The 24,363-nt window shown below is 34.4% G+C and overlaps 1 protein-coding gene across 15 annotated transcripts in view; it reads left to right on the forward strand.

Moving 5' to 3' along the window:
- Positions 1 to 24,363, forward strand: part of ROBO2 (roundabout guidance receptor 2) — a 1,318,500-nt gene that overhangs the window by 1,198,207 nt on the left and 95,930 nt on the right. For all 15 annotated transcript variants that reach the window (XM_032276618.1, XM_032276619.1, XM_032276626.1 and 12 more), the window contains 2 exons: positions 14,814 to 14,938; positions 19,291 to 19,462. In XM_032276618.1, the coding sequence (XP_032132509.1) occupies positions 14,814 to 14,938; positions 19,291 to 19,462 (297 nt within the window). The remainder of the gene's footprint in view (positions 1 to 14,813; positions 14,939 to 19,290; positions 19,463 to 24,363) is intronic.

The following is a 24,363-nucleotide window of genomic DNA, read 5'->3' on the forward strand; positions in this document are numbered from 1 at the left end:
TCCTGCTCCGTTTGGTAACTTGTATACCATATGCTGGATGCTGATTGCCTGGAGTAGAAAACTGAAAGCTGAATACTTCAAGTAAACTTGTTTAAAATACCAAAAACAAACTGACAGTGCACAACTTGATGGAAACTTCTAAGTATTTTCTAACTTAGTGACTGAAAAATATGTTTCCTTTTGATGGAAAAATATAATTGGCCACACAATAATTTATAAGTATTGAGAAGTATGTAAGTTTTTTGGCAAAATTCGCCACTTAAAAATTATTATTTTTTTTAAAAGCAGCAGCCACTGCTCTAAACAGAAATCCATAGGGACATATTTTTTAATGTTTCAACTGCTTAACCACAGTAATTAAATATACCATTTTAGAAAGTTCTATTTTATGAGTTGAAGCAAAGTTTTGTTAAAGCTTACTCTAAAGCATTTTATTCTGAGGCCACCAAGAAGTCAAAAAAAAAAAAAAAGTTTGTGATTGAAAAATTCATTCAGAGTGAATTGTAAATTTGACATTACTTAAAGAATAATGTAACAGATATTTTGATACCCCCATCTTCCACCCCAACTCGAAATTTGGAAAATATAATGTACAGTATATAATTTAATATTGCAAAATCACAGTTTTTTTAAATCAGAAAACTTACAGGTATTGTGTATTAACTTTTTCATGTTTGGATGCACTTTTTGCAAAAGATATCCTAAGTGTACCTTGGAAGGAGACCTAGAATTTTATTTCTTGCATCCCTTTTTTCTTTGGACAAGCTGTTACCCCATGACCTGAGGTAATCATCTCCCTCCTGTGAGCTCTTAATGTTTCCTGCACCTGGCACTAATTAGCTACTTTATGCAGAGTTCCATTTAATTATTATTAAGCATCACGTTTTCCATTGCTCCATATGTTTTGATTAAATGGTAGGTTTAAAAAAGGCATTCTGTTTTATCTTCCATATTCCAACTGAGTTTCCATAATGTGAAACGTTTAAAATATCTTAAGCTAATGTTCATTTCTAAAGTGAAACACCAGCACGGCTTACTTCTCAGGCTGAGCGGGTTGTAGCCTTGTGTACTTGACAATATCTGTCCATTGAACAGGAGGAAAGGCCAGATCTTAAATTACTCTCACACCTTTTTTCCCCCGCATCTCATAACTTGGTAAAAATGTTCTATTGTCTTGGTATTGAATGGTACTATAGTGAAGTCTGAAACTTAAAAATACATATTTTTTTTCTGGGCTCGGATGTTCTTTTACCATATGAATATGCATGTAGTCCCTTCTTTCAAGTAATTTTGCTGAGTTATATCTTGGTAATGATCATCCTGTATGAATATTTCTAGGATGCAATAAGCCACTTGAATCTGCCAGATCTATGCTTTAGTTTGCTTTATTTCAATAGCATTTTCTTCTGTCTTATCTCTGAATTTTTTCGTGTTTTACTTCCTCGTTTCTTCCAATGCATTAGTTATATTGGCTTTCCTTTGTCACAATTTCAAATTTATCAAACTTCCTTATAATAATTTCGGTCATTTTTATTTCATGTTTTCTGATTTCTCGTTGATAATATACCATGTCTCTAACTTTTAAAATTGCCATCATTATGCCTGTCTTATTTTTAAAATATATTCTAATTTTTTGTTTTTTTTTTGTTATTTTCTTGTTAAGTTCTAATATAAAATTATTTATCTTGACTTGTCTTTTAGCTTTGTATGCCTTTTGTAGTTAACTTGTTAAAGAGAGATTTCATTGCATATAATTTCACTTAGACTATGCCAACTATGTATTTTAAATTGTTTCTGTGTTTCGAGTCATTCTTGGAAGACATAGGTCCTTTATCTCTCTTTAATTAATTATGTTCGTTTTCTCTCAGGAATTAAATAAGTAGTTAATATACAAGTTTTTCTTAAATTTTGTTTTACATAGATCCTGTTTTGGTTCCTATCTGATCATTCATTTTTTAGTTAGCTGTGAAGACTAGGGTTTGCATATTTGGAGAAGAGAAAATGAGAAGTAGCAGGGTAATTCAATAATCCCTATTTGGAATGTTGTTTTTAATATTTTACGAAAACCATACTGTTTTCTTCTCAGTATTGTACTGAACCTGGTGATTCAGAACCACCCTTTTTAAGTTATAAGCTGTGTGCCTTTTCCTATAAAACCCTCTCTTCATCTTCCTTTATGCTCTCTGCTTCATAAGAAGGATGGTTTTCAGTTGTGTCCGTTTTCTATCGTTGCATAAACATTACCACACACTGAGCAATTTAAAACCATGTCATTCCATAGGTCCAAAATTGCAGGCAGTCTCAACAGGGTTTTCTGCTAAGGGTTTCACAGACCAAAATCAAATATTGCTATCTTCTCTGGAGTCTCTCCAGAAGATCAACTTCCAAGTTCTTTGCGGTGTTTGGCAGAACCTGGTTCTTTGTGGTTGTAGGACTGAAGTCCCCCTTTCCTTGGCTGCTAGTCAGGGTGACTCACTGTTTTAAGATGGTACTTTTCAGCCTTCACACATCGCTGCCACAACGACCTTCATAGCCAGCAGGTTTGCCCTGAATCCTTCATGGGCTTTGCTTTATAGTTCACTGAGGCCTCCTTCTGAGATTAGCTGGAGAAAATTTCCTGATTTAAAGAGCTAATGTATTAATTTAGGCCCACCTGAGGACTCAACCCATCCTAAGGTCAACTGATTAGTAACCTTAAGTATATCTCAGAATCTTTTTTGTAACCTAATATAATCATGAAAGTATTTCAAGGAAGGGCCTGAGGTCATGGTAACAACCTTAGAATTCTGCCAGCTGGCTGGGCGCAGTGGCTCACGCCTATAATCCTAGCACTTTGGGAGGCAGAGGTGGGTGGATGAAAAGGTCAAGAGATCGAGACCATCCTGGTCAACATGGTGAAACCCCATCTCTACTAAAAATACAAAAAATTAGCTGGGCATGGTGGCGCGTGCCTGTAGTCCCAGCTACTCGAGAGGCTGAGGCAGGAGAATCTCTTGAACCCAGGAGACAGAGATTGCGGTGAGCCGAGATCGCGCCATTGAACTCCAGCCTGGGTAACAAGAGAGAAACTCCACCTCAAAAAAAAAGAATTCTGCCAACTACAGTAGGCTTATTATTTTTTGTTTCTTTCAATACTTCTTTCTGTGCCTTCTCAATATTAGTTTATTTTCTATAATTATGTCTCATATTTCCCACATCTCACTCTTGACTTTATGTATCATTTTTTCCCGTAAAAAGATCCTGGGATGGGCTGCCACAAAGATGTTAGATAATTTTTGTGAAGCTGGCATTGATAAGGGATTAAGGCTAGTTATGCTGGTGTTTACCGTGCCTCCTCAGTTTTCTTCAGACTTTGCTGTATTTGACAGGGCTTCTTTGTAATTTGTGAGTTGGGACTATGTTAGTTTTTTTCTTATTATTCATTTTTTTTTATTCAATATAGGAAAGTGAAGCAGTATAAGCCTTTACTCAATTATCTTAACCCAAACAGCAGAAAGTTTGAATAATCATTATTTTTGGAGTCTATTTAAATAAGAATAAAATAAATACTAAGTATTTTTAATTAGTACTTAAAGTACCATAAATATTAACTATCAGAATAACATAAATACTCAGGCTCCAAACAGTATTATGAGCTTAATATTAAGAAGTTTCACTGGCTGTGTTCAGAATAAATTACATTAACATTTGAGTCACGTATTTGAAGAATGTTCATAAGTTGCTGGACTTTGTAGACAGAGATATGATATATATACTGTAAAATATGTCTTAATATATATGTTACACCTAAATATGCATAATATTTGAATTGCTATAGTACTTACTTAAACATATTAAATGTCACTCAAGGGAATAGTACATAATTAGATTCATAAAAAATATATAAACTAGCAAACTATATTACATTTTGATTTAAAATGTATCTGAATGCCTTTTAAAATCTCAGTCATTTCAAGTATTGCTTCCCAGATTTACTAGGGATATTATTTTCATCTCCCCTACAAAACTATTAGGTCTTTGTCAGTAAATACATTGTTATATTTATCTTTCTGCTGCCTCTAGGTCTAGCATAACACTTACATGTGCTGGGGGCACACAAACGTTGGTGCAGTTAATTGATACACACATATGCATACATAGGTAATACTTGCCTAGAAAATGTTTATGCAAGCAGTTTTAAATAGTGCTATAAAAAGATTAAGCAACATTAATGGTAACAGGCCAGTCACATATTCCCCATTCTGCTGGTAGGAGATAAAATACAACAAAAAGAAGGCACTAATGAGCTAGGATGGTGACTTACTAAGCGTGTAATTAATGTTATTAAGAAACATTGCAGTTGCATATTAAAATTCCGTTAACTAAGCAACCCTTCAGCATCAGTACATTTGTTCCTTGGTTTCAAGTTTTTCTTTTCTTTTTTTTTTTTCTGATTGGCATCTTTATGCAATCTTTCTCTAAAAAATGAGATAATGGGATGTGATCAGCCCTCGTGGTTTAGCTGGAGTGCTGACATGTCAGTTCTGGCAAGTTGACAGGTTAAGTGAGTGAAAATGGATGTCTTGTCTCACCATTTACTGGAAGAGCCGCTTTTAAGCTACAGTTTCCTCTCTTTACTCCTACACTCACAACCCCTTCTATCCCAGATATGAGAAGTCTAGTTTCCCAATTTAGGAATTTAGGATCTTGAAAGAAGTTTTCACCACTGTAAACTAGACTTCTTCTGCTGGTCAAAAATGAGATCAATTCTTTACAAACAATGTGTTAATTTTTCTAACAATGAATTAGTCTTGAAGTTAATAGCGCTTTTATTGCATGTTAACAGTCCCTTAAAGAAAACAAAATTTTATTGTTTTATTTTTAGTATTTTAGTCCTAAAGATAAATAGAAAAGCAAAGTACGTACGCATTGGTAAAAGACAGAATAATATGGGACGACAGAATTTAAAAGTGCAGAACTTGTTTATTATTTTGATGGATTTTCCTAGGACACCCTCAATTTATACCTATGTATAATTTAAAAGTTCTATGAAAGTTTGCATGGCGAATCACATAATGATTTCGATAGTTACATGATTTCCTGTGCTTACCTATAATTAAGGAAATCTATTTTAGTAATCTGAAACATAATAAAGTTTAAAATTACCTGCAAATTTACCCACCTTATTTAGAGTGTGAGTAAACTATTACTGTTGATTGCAATGTAGAAATATTTAATATGAATATAGGATTAGAGTGGACTTGCTAAAGCCAATAAAGACCATTTCCTTGAAAAAAATGCATGGTTCCACCCCAATAATCCCTCAGTTTAATTTCTGCCTGACAAACTTGAACTATAAGCAAGTTCATAGTCCAACTATATTACTTGCCTGAGGCCTTCGGATACCCAAGCTGACTAAAGGAGCACACCCACCCAGATTTCCAAAGGTGACAAAGAAGCCACGGGAGGGAATGGTGCCTTGGAGCAGTCTGAGAAACTCCTATGTCTAACATACTGCCTGAGTTTTCTCCTCTGGGAGGTACACTGTCCCATCCTTCCTTCCTTACCAACTTAATCTAAAGGAACACATTAATTTTTTTCTCTCTTTCTCCCTCTGTCTTCTTTTCTTCTTTTCTCTCTCCTTCCTTTCTTCTCCTTCTGCCCTCCATCTCTTTCCTCTTTTTCTTTCTCTCTCTCCTTTCTCCACCTGTAAAAGGCCAATTGAGTCAAGCTGCTCTTTTGCTTAGTATATACTATATTACAACTCTCATTGTATTGTAACATGTCCCAACACAATTGTAACGTGTGTTGTAACATGATTGATTGTTTCCGCGCCTGTCTCTTCTGGTAGGAGGTGACTTCCAGAGGACAGAGATCTTGATACTCTCTGACACAAAATAAAATCACTAATGTTGTTTTAAAAAATAATTGAATAGTATTATGAATTAAATTACCATGCAACATCTGAATTCATTTTTGTACAAATTTATTACTCTGGTATTTTCCAGTAATATTTTGCCTTCAAAAACAAAAACAAATATGTTAAGGCACTGACCCAAGTAAAAATGGTTATGTGCTTGTAGCTGTTCATTATAACATTGTTTTTATTTGCTTGCTTATGAGATCCAAAATGCAAGACATTTTGAACTAAATGAGTTAATTCTTTTCAGAAGCATTCTTTCTGTTCTATATTATTGTCAAATTATTTCATTTTGATATTTACACTTTTCCATTTTAGGCAGGAGCACATTATATGTGACTCTAAATGAAAGAAAATGGTTTGAACCACTTTCACAAAACATATACATGTTTTTAGGGGGTGTGTATCACACTGACCAAGATAAATTCAGTGTCATTGGCCCGCTTTGGAATGCTTTACAGTTGCAACACATGGCAATTGAGTAGGCCACTTCTTTCATTTTGTAATCATACTATGTAATTTTTGGCTGACTTCACTGCCTATTTCAAGTAATCAGATTCTGAATAATTGAGAATTATTTTGGTGGGGGAGGATTCTGATTTTAATGAAACCTCCAAAATTAATCTCACAATCAACAAGTTCCAAGACTGTTTCCAAACTGTAAAGAGTAATAACTGTGTAACAGTAACATGTTTTACTCATACAGGGAATGAATGTAATTTATATGTAATGTGAGGCCTTTCATGGATGTAGAGTAGAATATGAAGTCTAAATGGATGAAGAATCTAAGGATTATAATTCACAGTAGTCATTCCATTCTGTTTGATTATTTATTTTTTCATATTTTTGAAAGCAGTAAATCATTTAGTACTTTTCATTTTAACACTGAAAAAGCATATATACATATATATGATTATTGTTGAAAGAAAAGGTATTAGTCTGTTCTCGTGATGCTAATAAAGACATATCTAAGACTGGGTAATTTATAAAGAAAAGATGTTTATTTGACTCATAGCTCCACATGGCTAGGGAGGCCTCACAATCATAGCAGAAGAGCAAGAAACACCTTAAATGATGGCAGGCAAGAGAGCTCTTGTGCAGGGGAACGCACCTTTATAAAACCACCCGATCTCGTATTCACTATCACAAGAACAGCGGGGGAAAGACCTGCCCCCATGATTCAATCATCTCCCACTGGGTCCCTCCTGCTACTCCCAACTATAGCTCCTCGGAATTATGGGAGCTACAATTCAAGATGAGATTTGGGTTGGGACACAGCCAAACCATATCAGGTATAGACATTGGCATTTTACTATGGAATCAGATTTTTATTATTAGCTACAAGTAAGTAACTGATGGGAAAGAAAGTGTATCACTCATCTAAAAGATTTATTGCCACAGACTCCGTAAAAAACAAAACAGAAAGAGAGGTAATTTAGCAATTTGATCATTTATATTCCCTGGAAACAGTGACAAATGAGTAAAATGTGATTAAATGGTCTTTATAAAAGGGGTTGTTTTAAATCTTATATTTCTAATTTATATTTTTATTATAAATGCATTGCTTCCTCTGAGATGAATTATGTGTTAATAAGCTTCAAATACAATATTTCCATGACAGTGTGTATGCATTTCCAATATTAACAGAAAGTCTTTTGAAATCAAGCGAAATGTTACATAGTAAAAATAAAATTAAATTAAATAAGTTGAAGAAACAATCATGTATCAGTTAGAACCCAACCTGAGTTGAGTATAAATTGAGTAAACACTTATTTCTTACTACGGTCTATATTGCATTGTGAAGAAATGATTTCTCATTATTTGTTTCTTGTTGGTAGAGACAAGCCTGTTAACAAATTTTTGCAGGAACTTTTAAAACCTATTGTTATACAATGCCTTTATTTTTCTATAGGGCTTTTTTACTCTGGAATGTTGGCTACTCATTTATAGTCTTTGGGACATAAATTTTCAACTTGGTGTAGCAGCACCCTCTACAAAAGCGCATATATGCATCAGTTAGATTTGTATTCAAACAACATATTTGAAACAACATATAGCAGAATCGATTAGTTTTCTTTTCAAACCACATTTTTTTTTCAAACACCATATTTACTACTGCAGTAGTAAGTCACTCTCACTGGTGGGTATGTATACAGGTATAATGGAGTAAGTATAATAATATAGGTATATTATTCCTTAGATATAATGAGATGGAAAAAAATATTGAGTATTTGCTTTAGATGAAGGATTCTATTTTTTAAAAAATGTACTATTCCCAGGAATTCATTCATTGTTCATTGTTTGGGGCTTTTATAGGTGAAATAAATACATCATTTATTTGCTAAATAGTAGACCGACCCCATACCAGTAAAAACTTCAAACTGAACTGAGAAAGTCAGACACATAGGCTGGGGGAAAAATAGAGAAGCAAGGCAATGCAAGCAAGAGCAAGTATCTTAAATTGGAAAGGACACAAGACAAGCACAAGGTCAGGGATTGTTCAGGTTAATCGTTGTTGACAAAGAGGACCAAAGGATAATTGATATCAGGGTGGGTTAACCACAGGACCAAGCAAATGCCAGTGATTGAAAGTAGACTGCTCTGCTTAAATGCTAGAGCTAGTCTGGGGACAAATGAGTGTTGGGATGGGAAAATCTTGGGTCAGCTGATGGAAGCCAAAATACTACACTGAGAAGAATAATTTGTAAGCATTGCTATGATAAGCATTGCAGGTTTTCACTGCGGTGAAATGAAAAGCACTATACGTTTATGAATAAAGAGTAACTTGAAGAAAGTGTGCTTAATAAAGGTTATACTTTTAGGTAGTATAGAAAAAGAATGGATTTTATGCTCCCATGATAGTAAAAACAATTATTCAAGGAAAACGTAATGTTATGATTTGTCAAATCTTTACATCATATTGGAAGTTATAGCATTGAAATTCTATCATTCTACTTGGTATTAGACATGACAAGTTTTTAGTTAATCAGATCTTGGTTCTAAAGGAACCATATTCATCTGGCACCTCAGTGTTTAAGAGTTCCTACTGTGGCATTGGAATAAACCAGAAGTCAAACCTGTCCTCCAATCTAACTTAACTTTCAGAAATCTGTGTTTCTCACATGGTCTCACTTATAAGTGGAAGCTGAACAATGTGAACACATAGGCACAGGGAGGGGAACAACACACACTGGGGCCAGTTGAGGGGGTTTGTGCAGGGGGAAGGAGAGCATCAGATAGCTAATGCATGCTACACTTAATACCTAGGTGAGAGGTTGATAGGTGCAGCTAATCACCATAGCACACACTTACCTATATAACAACCTGCACATCCTACACATGCACCCTGGAACTTAAAATAACAAAATAAAATAAAAAGCTGTGTTACTTACGCCCTTCATAAGATTCAGTTTACTGGTTTTACATCATTATAATAGTAGTTGAAACATAGGCTTTTCAAATATGAATTGAGATAACACTTGTGGAGGGTTTAACACAAACTGTGGCATATCATAAACACTCAATTAATGTTAATTATTGCCATTGTACTAAACAGTTTGTGACTAAGTGAATTTTTAACTCAAGCAAATGAAGGAAGAGATGCTTCTTAAATATGCTTATATAATACGTTAGTATTTAACAAGCAAATATATGATATAGCAAAAAAATTCTACTTGAATTTGTCAAAAAATTCAAAATGGTTATTACAGAATTTAAAGTTTATTCATTCAGGCATAAAATTATATCCAAGGAAAAAGAGTGGCTGGGCGTGCCTGTATTCACCCTGTGTCACATATGAATGTTCCTAGCTGTGGCATGACTGTCTTCATGCTAATGCCTGCCATAGGAAGTCACATTTTCCTGTTGAAACAACTCTGAACATGAAGTGATTAACCTTTAGGGTCCTCATCCTCCCATCTCAAACCCCACCTCGTGCACGGCCTGTGCTTCCCACTCATGTTCAGCCCTCTGATTTCCATATCGCCCACTCACTCTCACCAGCAGGCATTAGCATAGCAGAGCTGTCGCGTGACTTTGATTGAAGCCAGCTTGGGCTGAATGCAGTATCAAAGCATAATTTAGCAGAAATCAAATCTAATTTACTGTGCATTGTATTTAAATTCTCAAAACACTGTTTCAAGTGAACTGTCCCAGACCTGTAATCTTAATTGACCTTTTTATATTTGGGTCTACTTCTCTGGAAATCATAAAACATACTTTTCTTATAGAGTCATTGTTTTTTAACTTGTGTTGATTAAACACTGAATTGTACCATTCTGTTTGCTTCATCTCATTTCTAGTTACAGCTGAAGCAATCAGGTATAATCAGCTCACAGATTAAGCAAATAGGATATTACATCATAGTTACAAAATATTTTTCCAATGCTTTCAGGTTTTAGACAGAATATGAATATATATTTTATAGTCTTCTTAGAGACATATAGAAGAATTGCCATTTTTATAACAGGCATATTCTTCCGGAGCTTAGACTCAATCTCTTTAATTCACATTGGGTTTAAATGTGTGTTTGGAATTGTCATCTTGAGGACCTAATTGTGTGTTTTTTTATATTTAGTGGGAGTCATTATAGAAAATCTATTTTATGTATAGCACACTTGGTGCTATTGTGCTGTGTTGATAAAACGCCGCCTCTGTCTACTCCCTCCCATTGGTGCCATCAGCCAACTACTGTCTTTTCAGACCATTTTCAGTGCCACCTGGCAGAGATACTGAAACTGTGGAGTATTATCGGAAGAATTATTGATGCAATTTTTCATTTAAAACCTCAAAAGTAAATTCCTTCAACTGACATCCTTTCACAAAAGATTGCAATATAGATCTTGGGCAGAGAGAGAGTCTACAAAAGTAAAAGTGATTGATGCAATTCGTTTCTTTGTTCCACCTTCAGGTGATTGTAGGAAAGGATGTATATTTTCACAGGATTGAATACTCTTCAAATTTTTTGCTTTAATAAATGTTTCTATATTTTAATTTTTTTAATTAAAAAAATGATAAGATGATTTTAGTTCCAGCAAGATCCATGTGGCATAAGTTCTGGTGATAATAATCTATTGGATGCATTTGAAATACAGCACATTTACAACTTGGAGTAAATGTACAATATAAGCAAACATCACTTGAAAATATATTTTATAGGATAAATAACATAGATGCTGAGAGTTTTTTCTTAGTGGTCTTTCATACAATCCAGAATTAGATAAAAGCTCTAGAAATTAGAATTTCCTGGCCTTTGTAGATTATACCATCAGTGGTAAATATCATGCTGTGATTTTGCAGAATTTCTTTGTCCTGTAAAAGTCCTGATGAAATGTTATCTATAGGTTCTCCTATAAATACAAATTCTCAACTGGATTTTCTGCCCCAACTTGCAAACATTTCCCAGCTCTTTGACTTTACTCTTTCTCCAATCCGCATCTACACTGCTTCCAAAGCACCCTTTCCAAAATATAAATCTGATTACATCTTTCTTAGAAAAATGTCTTTGAACAGCTCTTCATAAAGACAAAATGTGATACTGCTTTAGCAGAGATCATCCGGCCCTATCTATATCACCTCTAGGTCCCATATTTCTTTTGTTATCAGAATCTTTCACACACCCTTAAAAATCCAGTTCATTGGGTCTCTGCCTTATGTGCTGCTTCTCTTTGTCCCAAGTGACCTTACCACTCTTCACCTAGTCAACTCTTTCTTGTCCTACAAAGTACAGCTCTAGTGTAGCCATGTTGTGGCACCTTTTCTCTTTTTTCCCTCACAACGTGGCCTGATTGGTTCTGTTCTACTCTTTCTCCCCCAATGCCTTCTGCATTTTTTCTGTTTTCACTTAAAAATTGCATTTTGCTATATTTGTATATTTATTTATAAGTTTACTTGGAAGCCTCTGCCATAGGGCAAGAGCAATTTTATTTGGCTTCCCATCTCCTGTACCAAGCAGAATGTATCATTATTACTGGTTGATCAATACATTTTGAGTGACTAAATGGATGAATTGTGTCTTTTCAGAAAAGTGGATGCATAGATGTGGTCATTTGCCAGTCCTTATTTTGGGGACTGTGTTTTAGCAACTGGGTTAAAATTGTAGTATCTGGGTGCCAGAAGCATTTTGCGATATCACTCATCTACAAAAACAATTTTCAAAAGTTTCAAAATTAAATTCATGGAAGTCTGTACTTCTAAAGTACAGATGGTAATTTTACTTATATAGACTGGTAATTTTACTGGACAGATTGATGAAGAATAATGTGCTTAAAAGTATAAAATACATAAATATATGTTTATATTTCATTGATTTTATTTCATAATTTCAATCCTGTGTATTTCCATTTATTTTTAAAATTTGCAAGGAAGGACTAGATAGAGTATCCAGGACTCTGAGGTTTTACTAACGACTTTTGTGAAGTAGTTTAAATTCTTTCTGGTCAAAAGCAGTATAAATTAACTAATAAGCTAAATAGGTGATTTTTATTCAAGTCTTGTAAATGATTGATTTTGACTGAATTGAGTTTTGAATTTTAAATAATTTTAGATACATGGTAGATTATTTAATACCTCTCACTTAGCAAGTGTCCATATTGACACTATTACTTTTCTTTATAGGATTACAAAGAGATACCATATACTCATTCCTAATTTTTTCATAACAAAGATAATTTTTCTACAGTATTCCAGATGATAGAAACAAACCTTAAGACTTTTTTTGGTACAAATACCTGGTTTCACATTTCTACTGAAAAATGGTCACTGCAGTGTTTTAAGAGTTTTTCTAAAGTAATTTTGTAACATTGATTTAAACTATCATTTTATTAGAAAACATTAGAAACAAAAATCACTGTATCTGCTGATTCAGGAGAATTGTATAGAATTGTACAAACAAGAAGATTGTAAAAAGCAAGTAATCTTCTGAAAATACAAGGCAACATATACCATGCTGTGTCCACACAGATTCATAAATCTGGGTTCTCCATACTGCTGGAATGAGTCTTCTGTTATCTATGGTTATAGAAGAACATTTCACTTAGTAGATTTATCCAGTTTGTCCCTGGGGTATGTGTTAGTTGTGTTGAACTCGGAGGCAGCATAATAGAACATAAAAAATAAGTCTATACAAATCCCAGTGAATTGTTCGGAAAAACGCTGCTGCTTTTTCTACGCTAGCATTCTTGTAAGGATGAGGAATCGGTTGCCTGTTTGGGGCTGCTGTACATTTACCTCATTCTTGGACCTACGCTTCTTTTCTCCTGAAGGACGGAAATGATTCCAGGTGACAGTTTTTACCAGACATCACTTATTGTTAGAGGGCTTTAGAGTATCACTGAGTCCTAAAAATTAGAGTTGATTTTAAAGTGTTTTCTTGGTCTCAGATTTCCAGCCTAAGCAGCTAGTTAAAGTAAAAATCAATTATTAGAAAAGCCATGGAATACACAGTGTTTTCTGCTCAACAAAAATGCATTTTGGTAGGGAGATGCCCTTGTGAAAACTTCCAACGATACCACTTACTGTCTTTCACTTTATTCTCTCTCATTATGATTAGACCACCATTTAAATCTGAGCTTTCTTAGGATTTTTACCCCTATTGCTTTATTTTGGAGTATAATAAAGGAATTACTTACGTCTTGATCTCATTAGCTTCATCTGTACCATTTTGCTACTTCCAGCAGACTCCTTGTTTTATAGACCAAGTGCCTTTCCCTCCAATCCGTGCTACATTCATTAGAGGGTAAAAGCTGCCAAAAATTATCCTTTGCATCTGTCACTTTCAGCTTAGAAAAAGTCAGAATAAAATCCTCAGTTTGACTTCTTAAACCCTGCTTTGTAGACACAAGTGTTTACATAACTTGGACCCTCCATCCTGCCAAATGACACACTGTTTCCTAAGTTTTTTCTTGCTTCTTATACTTTGCTCTGTAATCTCCTTGTTTGGAATGTGTTCATTTTTCCATTTACCTCAAAGCTCCCATAATGCCTATTTTCTATACAGGGCCTTCCATAGGTTTCACGACACAAAGGGGTTTTTTTCCTAAGTCTTACTAAATTTATTATATATACAAAAACTTAAATTCTCCTCCATTGTGCTCTAAGATTACCTCTACCATTGCATTTACAGTAGTCTTAGATAAGTGTTTATTTAATTTTGTTTTCACTTTTGTCATTGTCATTGTGTTTTTCATTTCCATTAGACTACAAGCATCTTGATGGCTGCAGAATAAAAGCGTTCCATCTCTGTATGTTTAGTGCTCAGTAAGGGAACATAGTAATTACCTGACTAATGTTTATCTATCTAAATGACATAACTTAGATTGAGTCAACCATTTTAATACATTTATTTACATTGCTTATTATCCTTGTATGTAATTTCCATCTCTTCTTCAATGTCTTTAATCTTTCAACTCTTGGATACTAGAATATAAGTATTTTAAGAATAGACATCATGTTTTATACCCTCTGGTATCCCTGTGCCTTATATAATTCTTGTAGTTACTACAAAAACAACCAATGTTTGTCAATAGATTGACTTTAGAGGAAGGAGGTGGTCGAGTGAGAGAGTGATTCTTTTTCATCTTTATCTATTTATAAAGCAGAACCAAATTAAGCATCCATGTTTTTCCTTTAAAATGTTAAAATCATAAAAAAATTAATTTCCTATGCAAGTATATGTAGGCCTAAGGATTACAATGTACAACATTTAAAATATGTCTGCTAAAAAGTTGCTTCTTTCCTCACATTTGATTGAATATAATGTCTTTCTTTTTGTGTTTAGAGAAGTGTATAAAGGTAAATAAAAACTGTAGTCTCTCTCTGGCACTGAACAATCAACATAGTACTATATTTTCTCCTTGATATATTTTTCTTTGTCAATGGTTGATATTTACACACTTTCTTTTCTTTTAAATTATAGCTCCCCCACAGTTTGTGGTTCGGCCAAGAGATCAGATTGTTGCTCAAGGTCGAACAGTGACATTTCCCTGTGAAACTAAAGGAAACCCACAGCCAGCTGTTTTTTGGCAGAAAGAAGGCAGCCAGGTGAGTGTGAGGCTTCACTGCTTTTCTGAAATCTCTGAACTTCCCCTGTCTCTGCTGCTCCTCAAAGCTTGCCTAGCTTCTCTTGTTCTCAATGTTTGAATTTATTTTATTTCTGAAAAAGAGACTGATGAGTTTAAAAATAAGTAGGAGTCAGATGTTCTAGTAATAGCATTCTTTATTTGCTAGTACTAATTTTTTTTCAAAATTCTGTCTCACATAGAATAGCAATAACGAAGTGTAACAAAATTACTTTTGAAAACCCAACGAAAACCTCTGTGGCTATTTAAAATCTGTGAATATAAAGCTACTTTTGTTTTCTTGCATTGAGTTATCTGGTATGATAAAGTCAGGACATATGCAGTCTCTGTGACATGGAAAATATTTTTTTAATTGGCCCAGAATTAATTTCAATCCTCTCTCTTAGATATGCAGCATAAATGACTTTTCTTATCCTCAATTAAAGCATGCTTCCATTTAAGAGTAGGATAAATCTTTTCTCCTCTGTTCTTCCTGGATTCGTCCATAGTGGGGTTAGACAGTAAATAATACATAGTACATTAGAAGGAACCCGTAGCTGTCTTGTCTTTGCTCTGCTCTGGTTTGTCCTGTCCAGCTCCCACTCTGGGAAACATAGACTCTCAGAGTCGCTATGAAAAATCAACTGGTTACACTAATTTTCTCATTTAGAACTTGGTCCAAACTTGGACAAGTGCTTAGCCTATAGGTTCATAGGCAATGAGTGAAATTTCCAGCTTAAACTAGATCAAAAATTGTGTTGCATGCCTAAGAATTTATCTGTGCATTCCTACGGGACCTGGAGGTATTTTCCTTCTAAACTTTCTAGAAACATGCACTACTAGGCGTATTCTGAGGAAGAGACCTACTGGTGGTCTTCCTTATCACTTTCTGTTATTACTACATGTTCCAGAAAAATTGGGGGGGGGATAATGGAAATCATTATTAAACATCTCTGGAAATCTAAAACCTTGGCCAGAGATGGGAAATGTAAGTTGCATTTGAAGAATCTGTTGATTAAAGCTTATATATGTTTATCTGCAACATGTATGTGTGCAAGGAAGCCTTCAGAGTTCTGCTCAGCCGTTATCTCCAATTGTTGTGGGTTTCTATAAGTTCCTGTACCAGCTCCCAGCTAGCAGGTCTAACAGCTCAGTCTGGATGGACAAATGGCCTTTTATTCTTTGCTCAACTCTCCTTGTTTTATTCTTTACTCAACTCTTCTCAAATCTCCTCTTGGGATTTGTGGAATGTAAATGTAGTGATGGGAATGTAAGGAAAGGTAATGGCCACCGCCTTATCTCACATCAGAGCTGTTCCAGGCCTTAACTCTCAAATCTTCTTTATAATTTAGTAATTAGAAAATAGGTTTCTACACATAGAGTTCTTTGACTCTTTGCTTTTAAATTCTTTTCAGATGTTAGTGTCCCAGACTCTAAAGTGAGTGTAAGGCAACATGACAGTTAAACACAGACACACACACACATAGACACATATACATATACACCCACATGCAGAGACAGACAGGCAAACACATATACACAGACATACCACACAGACACACACATGCACACACCACACACATACACATAGACACACATACACATACATGCACACACATAGAAACACACACACATACACATACATAGACACACACATAGACACATAGACACACATAGATACACACATTGACATATAAATGCACATACATACATGTACAGAAAAAGGAGAGAATTCAAAATCCAGTTTCCACCTTATAAATTGTACAACTTTTGTGTGGTATTTATGTTTGCTGAAGCTCATTTTCTTAATCTAAAATACAGAGCTAATACATTTTACTTCACACAAGTAAAGTTTAAATGAATCTGTCAGTTTACATATAAAATTGCTTTACACATTAAGAAGGTTAAGCAAGATGTTGTATCACTGATAGTAAGTATGATGTAAAGCAATTTCATCATTGCATATTTACACTTGATATCCGTGTATAGAGTGAAACCTTATTATAACGTGCCTTTTTAGTATATAGATAAGACCGTATCACATGTAAATCACATCCCCTAAAGTGGCTCCAAGTTGAATTACAAGGTAGTGTATAAAATGTGTATTGGCCTTGTAGTTTAATAAACATGGTATTCAAATATGCTACATTGTTTTTTTAATGGTTTCAAAATAAATAACAACATTTAAGTATTCCTTTTTTTTGCATTTAATAAAATAGCATATAATTTCAGATACGTTAATGTTAAAGATTACACAAAATCCTATGTCTAGTTTTCTTTTCCTCATCTATCTCTCGCCTATCACAGAGACAGAGGTAGAGGTACAGAGGGATGGGGTGGAAGAAAGAGGGAGAGAGAGAAAAAAATACTGTGAATGATAACAAGAGATAAGTGCTTGAGCAAATTATAAATTTTCAAATCATGAATTGGAATACTGGGAAAAAATAAATCGGTCTTACTATCTCTAGTATCCAGTTTTTACAGTGATCTATGACCATCCATCACTAGAAACAGTTAAAAGCCTGGACTTAATGGTCCATATTCCTCAGTATATGCTGATAATGCCAATTAGCTCTAATAGGATACCCAGGAACTCTCCAAGGCAGGAGGAGCTGTGAAGTTCCCAGTTTTTCTTGTAATCCATTTTCTTTTGCCTATGTCATGCAAGCAGGGGATAAAGATGATGGGTTAACCTTCATATAATGCCATTTTCCATGTCAAGAATCATTTAGAAGGTGGACTGATGGCACATCGTAGAGGAAGAGATCCCATAGAGAATAAGGCCCATCTGATGTATTAGCGCTATGTAAAGTAGTATTCTAATGGCTAATTGTAGGAAAGCGTGCACTTTGAGTTATTGTATCATTTCCAAATGACTTCAAAATTTATTTTCTCTCTTTTAGCTGCTTTATTTTGGTAATACATTTGGAATCTACAGTAGAATCAGCTGATTCTCAAATTATGTTTCATGTGCATGAAAATGTCTAGCCTTATACAGTAGTACACATTTATGAGGTCAATGGCATATTGAAATTACATTTCTGACATGCTACCAAACATCACTTCTTTTAGAAGGAGTTTAATAACATGGTAATGTTTATGTAAAGTGGGCTTATAGTGTCACACTTGAATCTAATAAAGTGGACATCCATCATGTTGCAATAAAGAGAAGAGCTTCTAATTAAAGTGGGACATCATTTGCTGGATTAAAGTCATTTAGCATAATTGAAAAGTGTTAATACCCTATTTTATCCTCTTCCATTGGTATTACTTCAAGGGTAAAAACATTTTAAGGTGAAAATGTGTCCTGTGCCTTTAATTGAATGTTATTACCTCCTGATTGCAACGTATTGAAACTGTTTAATTACAAACCTGGAAAATTAATTACTATATGGAGAAACAGATCCCAGAGGGTTATTATGTCCTTTTTTGTAAGTAAATACAACATAAAAATTGATATCTTCTTATTTATAATCCAACTTGGAAACATGCCTCAACATAATTTATTATACTCAAATGTTTTTCTTAATTGAACAACAGTAAAGCAACATAGTTCATCCAAATTAATGTTACTCCTCTCATAGCAGAACTTTTACAATTCATGATTAGGCGATATGTTTTTAATAAGAGATATAAAGTAAACTAAAGTAATATTGTTTTTAAAAGAAAGTAATACTATGAAATTGTTTAAGGTATACACTTTTAGAAAAATTCTACATTTTCTTCTTATCTACAGTAATTTGTTTATTCTTGCTTAGAATGTAGCATTTGTTCATAGCTCCATTCAAAGCTGCAAAAACTTTATAGCAGTAGAGTCAGCTCTCTGTCACACACTTTTGAACAACTTTGGTAGAAATTCAACTGAGTCCATCAAGTATTCAAATGATTAACGGCGATTATGTTTGCATTCTTCAGAGCTGTGCTGTTTATAGAACCCATACACAATTAATGTTATGGCCAGATCTTCATAAGGCCTTCGTAGTTGAGTCAGATAAGAGCTGTTTTGCCCATTTTCCAGGTGAAAAAACCAGTTTCAAAGATATTAAGTAACTAGCAGAAAATCAGGCTGGGATAAAGATCCCTATTCTTTAAAAACAGAAATGACTATTCTTTCAGCTAGCAGATATTGACTTTTTAGAGTGTATTATTTCACCATGAATTGGAAAAAGTTTATCAATCAGTGAAACCCACTGTGTGGCATTAAACATTTCTGTGCCATATATTTTTTAATCTATATATTTTTTTCTTCCCGTTATATTCGCTAATTGTAGTAGCTTTTATTAACATTTTTTTAAAGTAAAAAGAATACTGATGAGATTGTGTTTGCTTCCACAGAACCTACTTTTCCCAAACCAGCCCCAGCAGCCCAACAGTAGATGCTCAGTTTCACCAACAGGAGACCTCACAATCACCAACATTCAACGTTCCGACGCAGGTTACTACATCTGCCAGGCCTTAACTGTGGCAGGAAGCATTTTAGCAAAAGCTCAGCTGGAGGTTACTGATGGTACGATATCTTTATTCAATTTCTCTTATGACAACAACGATTTTTATTTCTAGATACACCTTAATCATGCGGAGCTTGCTGATTTGTTAAATCATCTCTGTGTGTGCTTATCTTTTCACTTTGAATTCCGGTCATATTTTCTTAGTAGTTTCTAATTCTCCCTGATTGAATACCAGTTATTTTTCCTAAAGAAGAACTTCAGAGACAAAGTTCTTAATTCTTAAAAATAGAATGGTGCATTATTTTAAATAAATGTTATTACACTCACTGCATATTAAAATATAATCTCTATATCTTTATTTAGATTTTATGCTGACATGATTCGTTCTACTAGACATTAATAATTTTGTTTTCCTCTAGGAGGAGGTGATACCACTCTTAATATTATCAGAGATGAGTTTTCAGTTAGCTAATCGCATGAGGACATTCCGATGACTTTAATTATTCACTCACTAAGGTTAAATTAACTACCTTTCAAAGTGCTGAAGAATGCTAAAATTATCATTTTTGTTTGCACATATGCACTTTGAATCTTAACTGAAGCACCTACATTCATAGTGAGAGTTGAAAAGGATGAAGGATTCTGCATAATCTGATGTTTTCTCCAGCGGCTTATTCGTCACAATTGACAGCTAGCGAGTTTGAGTTATTTCATGAACCTCTGAGCGTGAATTTAATCCCTATTCTTTGATGTCTTAAATTGAAAATTCTTTCTTACTCTCCTCTATTTGTGAGGATTTTTATTTTTGTTTTCTCCCCTAATGCTGGCTTCTGAGATATAAGTGCAATGGTCTGTGGCCTCTCTTGATCCCCTTCTTTATCTGCTGGTGAAATTTGATGTGCTTTCATACAATTCAAATTTACATGTAGATTAAAAGGTCATTTAAAATTAATAGAAAGGCAGTATTTTTTAATATCTGTTCATGGTATGGCCTGATTCAGTGACATGTCAGGAATGGGAATAAATAGAACAGACAAACATTGGCTGCAGGGACATTGAGTCGTTAAGGGCTGCACCTACCGATGCTGCAGAGATTTACTGCTATGAAACTAAAGGGAGAAGTCAGGTTCAAGGGTAGCAGTGATGAGAAATTCTTCTTTAGATGGGCAAGGTCTTCGATTCTCTGTACCTCCATATTTCTTTAAAAGAATAAAAGGTAATTATTAATCATTTTAAAGATCTTATGGTTTCACCTGTCAGCAAAAATGTCCAGATACATACACTTGAAAAATAAGATATTTTGGTCAAAGCCTACATTTTATTCTATTCCTAAGAACACTCCAAACATAATGCTTATGATATTGGCTATCATTTAGCTATTTACAATATTTTATGGAAGATTGACTCTCAAATGTTTCTAAGTGAAGAAATTGTTATGGAAAAGGCAAACCATATTTGTAGAAAGCAAAACTGATGAACTGAAAGAGCCAGTTGATGTGACTTATATGGTTCATAAACCAGGTGGCTATTCAGAATTACAGCTGATATAATAAGTGGAAAACCTTTGAGACCTTACACTAGTTCATGATATCTCACAAATCAGTGGTTATTCTAGATTTCTTTCTGGTCAAAAATAAGGGATAACCAACTTTAAATCTTCTACCAACTGAGATGGCTCTGGCCAGCTTGTTACAACTGGCTTGGACATTAATTCCTATATTGATTTTTACTTGAGTAAGCAATTACAAAGTCAAGATCCTTTTGCAGACACATCGATTGGAAGTTACAGTGTTGTTGATGTTGAGAGTAAAGAAATAACTATAAGAACTAAATATCTACACACATATTATAAATGAATCTGTCTCTAAAACTGAAGTTGCCACATTGGCTCATGCCTTAAGCTTCTATTCATAGTTTTGATTTTTCATATTGGTTAATAATTTAATATTATCTGAGCCATTATTTTCATTTTGAACACATTTATTTTTATAATCATTCAGGGAATTTTAGAGCCATTTGAAATTCCATGGTAGAATGAAAACGTATGTCACGTTCAGAGAAACAAATGATTACATGCATACCTTGTTTTATTGTACTTTGCAGCTACCAAGTTTTTTACAAATTGAAGGTTTATGGCCACCCTGGGTCAAGCAAGTCTATTGGTGCCATTTTACTAATGTCATGTGCTCACTTTGTGTCTCCGTGTCACATTTTGGTAATTCTCACAATATTTCAAACAATTTCATTATTATTACATCTGTTATGGTGGTCTATGATCAGTGATCTTTGAAATTACTATAATTTGGGGGGTTACTACAAACTGTGCCTATATAAGATGGCAAATCTGATTGATACATGTGTGTGCTCTGACTTCTTTGCCCACTGGCAATTCCCTGTCTGTCTCTCACTCCCTGAACCTCCCCATTCCTTGAGACACAGAAGTTTTGGAATTAGGCCAATCAGTATCTCTACAATGGCCTCCAGGTGTTCAAGCAAAAAGTCAGATGTCTCTCACTTTAAATTAAAAGCTACAAAGTCTTAAGTTTAGTGAGGAAGGCATGTCAAAAACCGAAAAAGGCCAAAAACTAGGCCTCTTGTGCTAAACAGTTAGCAAAGTTATGCATGCAAAGGAAAAGTTTTTGAAGGAAACCAAAAGTGCTACTCCAGTGAACACAAAAACGATAAGAAAGTCAAACAGCCTATCGCTGATAAGAAGAAAGTTTTAGTGTCTGGGTAGGTCAGTGAGTCACGACATTCCCTCAAGCCAAAGCCAATCCAGAGCAAGGCCCTAATTCTTCAGTTATGTGAAGGCTGAGAGAGGTGAGGAAGCTGTAGAAGAAAAAAATGAGGCTAGCAGGGGTTGGTTGATGGGATTTAAGGAAAAAAGCCGTCTTTATAACAAAAAGTACAAGGTGAAGCATCAAGAGCTGATTTTGAGCTTCATGTAGTTATTCAGAAGCACATTAATGAAATTGGCTACACTAAACAGATTTTCAATGCAGACAAAGCAGCCATATATTGAAAGAAGATGTCATGTAGGACTTTCATAGCTGAAGAAGAGAAGTCAATGCCTGGCTTCAAATGACAGGCTAACTCTCCTGTAAGTAACTAATGCAGCCGGTGACTTTAGGATTAAGCTAATGCTCATTTATTATTTCGAAAATTTTATGACCCTTAAGAATTATTCCAAGTCTACTCTGCCTGTGCTCTATAAATGGAAAAACAAAGCCTAAATGACAGCAGCACATGTGTTTACAGAATGGTTTACTGAATATTTTCAGTACACTGTTGAGATCCACTCTTCAGAAAAAAAAATTCCTTTCGAAACATTACTTCTCATCCATGATGTACCTTGTCACCCAAAAGCTCTGATAGAGATGTACAAAGAGATTAATGTCTTTATATCTGTTAACGCAACACATCTATTCAGAAGCTTATGGATCAAAGAATAATTTCAACTTTCAAGTCTTATTCAAGAAATATGTTTTCAAGGCTATAGCTGCCAAAGACAGTAATTCAACTGAAGGATTTAGGCAAGGTTAATTAAAAACCTTCTGGAAAGGATTTACCATCATAGACGCCATGAAGAACATTTCTGATTTATGGGATCAGGCCAAAACATCAACATTACCAGGAGTTTGTAATGTTGGATGACTTTGAGGGATTCAAGACTTCAGTGGAGGAAGTAATTGCATGTGTGGTAGAAACAGCAAAAGAACTAGAATTAGAAGTGGAACCTGTAGATGTGACTAAATTGCTACAGTCACATGATACAAGTTGAACAAGTGAAAAGTTGCTTCTTATGGACAAGCAAAGAATGTGATGACTTGAGATGGAATCTACTTCTGTTTAAGCTTGTGGAAGTGACAACAAATGATTCAAAGTATCATGTAAACTTAATTGATAAAGCAACATCAAAGTTTGAGAGAGCTGACTCCAATTTTGAAGGATATTTTACTGTGGATAAAATACTATCACACAGCATTGCATGATACTGAAAAATCTTTCATGAAAGGAATAGTGAATCAATATGGTAAGCTTTATTGTCTTATTTTAAGAAATTGGCGCAACTACCCCAAACTTCAACAACCACTACCCTGGTCAGTTAGCAACTGTCAACATTGAGGCAAGATCCTCCATCACCAAAAATATTACCACTCTAGGCTCAAATGATCGTTAGCATTTTTTAGCAATAAAGTATTTTTAAGGTATGAACATTTTTTTATAGACATAGTATTATTCTACTCTGAATAAACTCCAGCATAGCGTAAACATAACTCTTAAATGCACTGGGATGCAAAATCTGTGTGACCTTCATTATTGCAGTATTTGCTTTATTGTTGTGGTCTAGAACCAAACCTACAATACCCCTGAGATATTCCTGTATTCCATTTATATCAGTGTATCTGTTGTCACATTTTTATATAGACTCACTTTCTGGAAATATTTATAATTCAAGGATTCAGAAAAGATGAAATTGCTAATGATGAATAGTGCTATGTTGAGGAACAATTTTACTGATCATAGATTAAGCTAATATGTTTCAATATACTTGAGTTTCAAGACATTTTGTTAGAAGACCTCCGCATTAGTTCACTGCCATTGTTCTTTATTTCTTCTTTTCTTTTGCTCTCTCTTTTTCTCTCAGAGAATTAGGAAATTGTAATCAGCATTCTGTGAATAGAGCCAATAGAAATTAAAAAGACTGGGAGATAAGATATATTTATATCTTGTCCTGACAATAAATGTCACATTATGATCTTATATGAATGGTTTATTGAGGATTTATAATACATAGTGAGAGAAAACCATGGAGTTGTTCATGGATCACTGGAATCCCTAAATGTTCATTTAACCTTTGACCTTAGTGTCATGGAAACCTGTGGTCATCTTTCACCCATAACATCCTTGAAACTGAAAATTACGCCAGGCAAGGAGATTTTCGATTACTTTATTGATC

This window comes from Sapajus apella, unplaced genomic scaffold (assembly GCF_009761245.1).
Source record: "Sapajus apella isolate SASKATOON/1434 unplaced genomic scaffold, GSC_monkey_1.0 scaffold8, whole genome shotgun sequence".
Classification (NCBI taxonomy): Eukaryota; Metazoa; Chordata; class Mammalia; order Primates; family Cebidae; genus Sapajus; species Sapajus apella.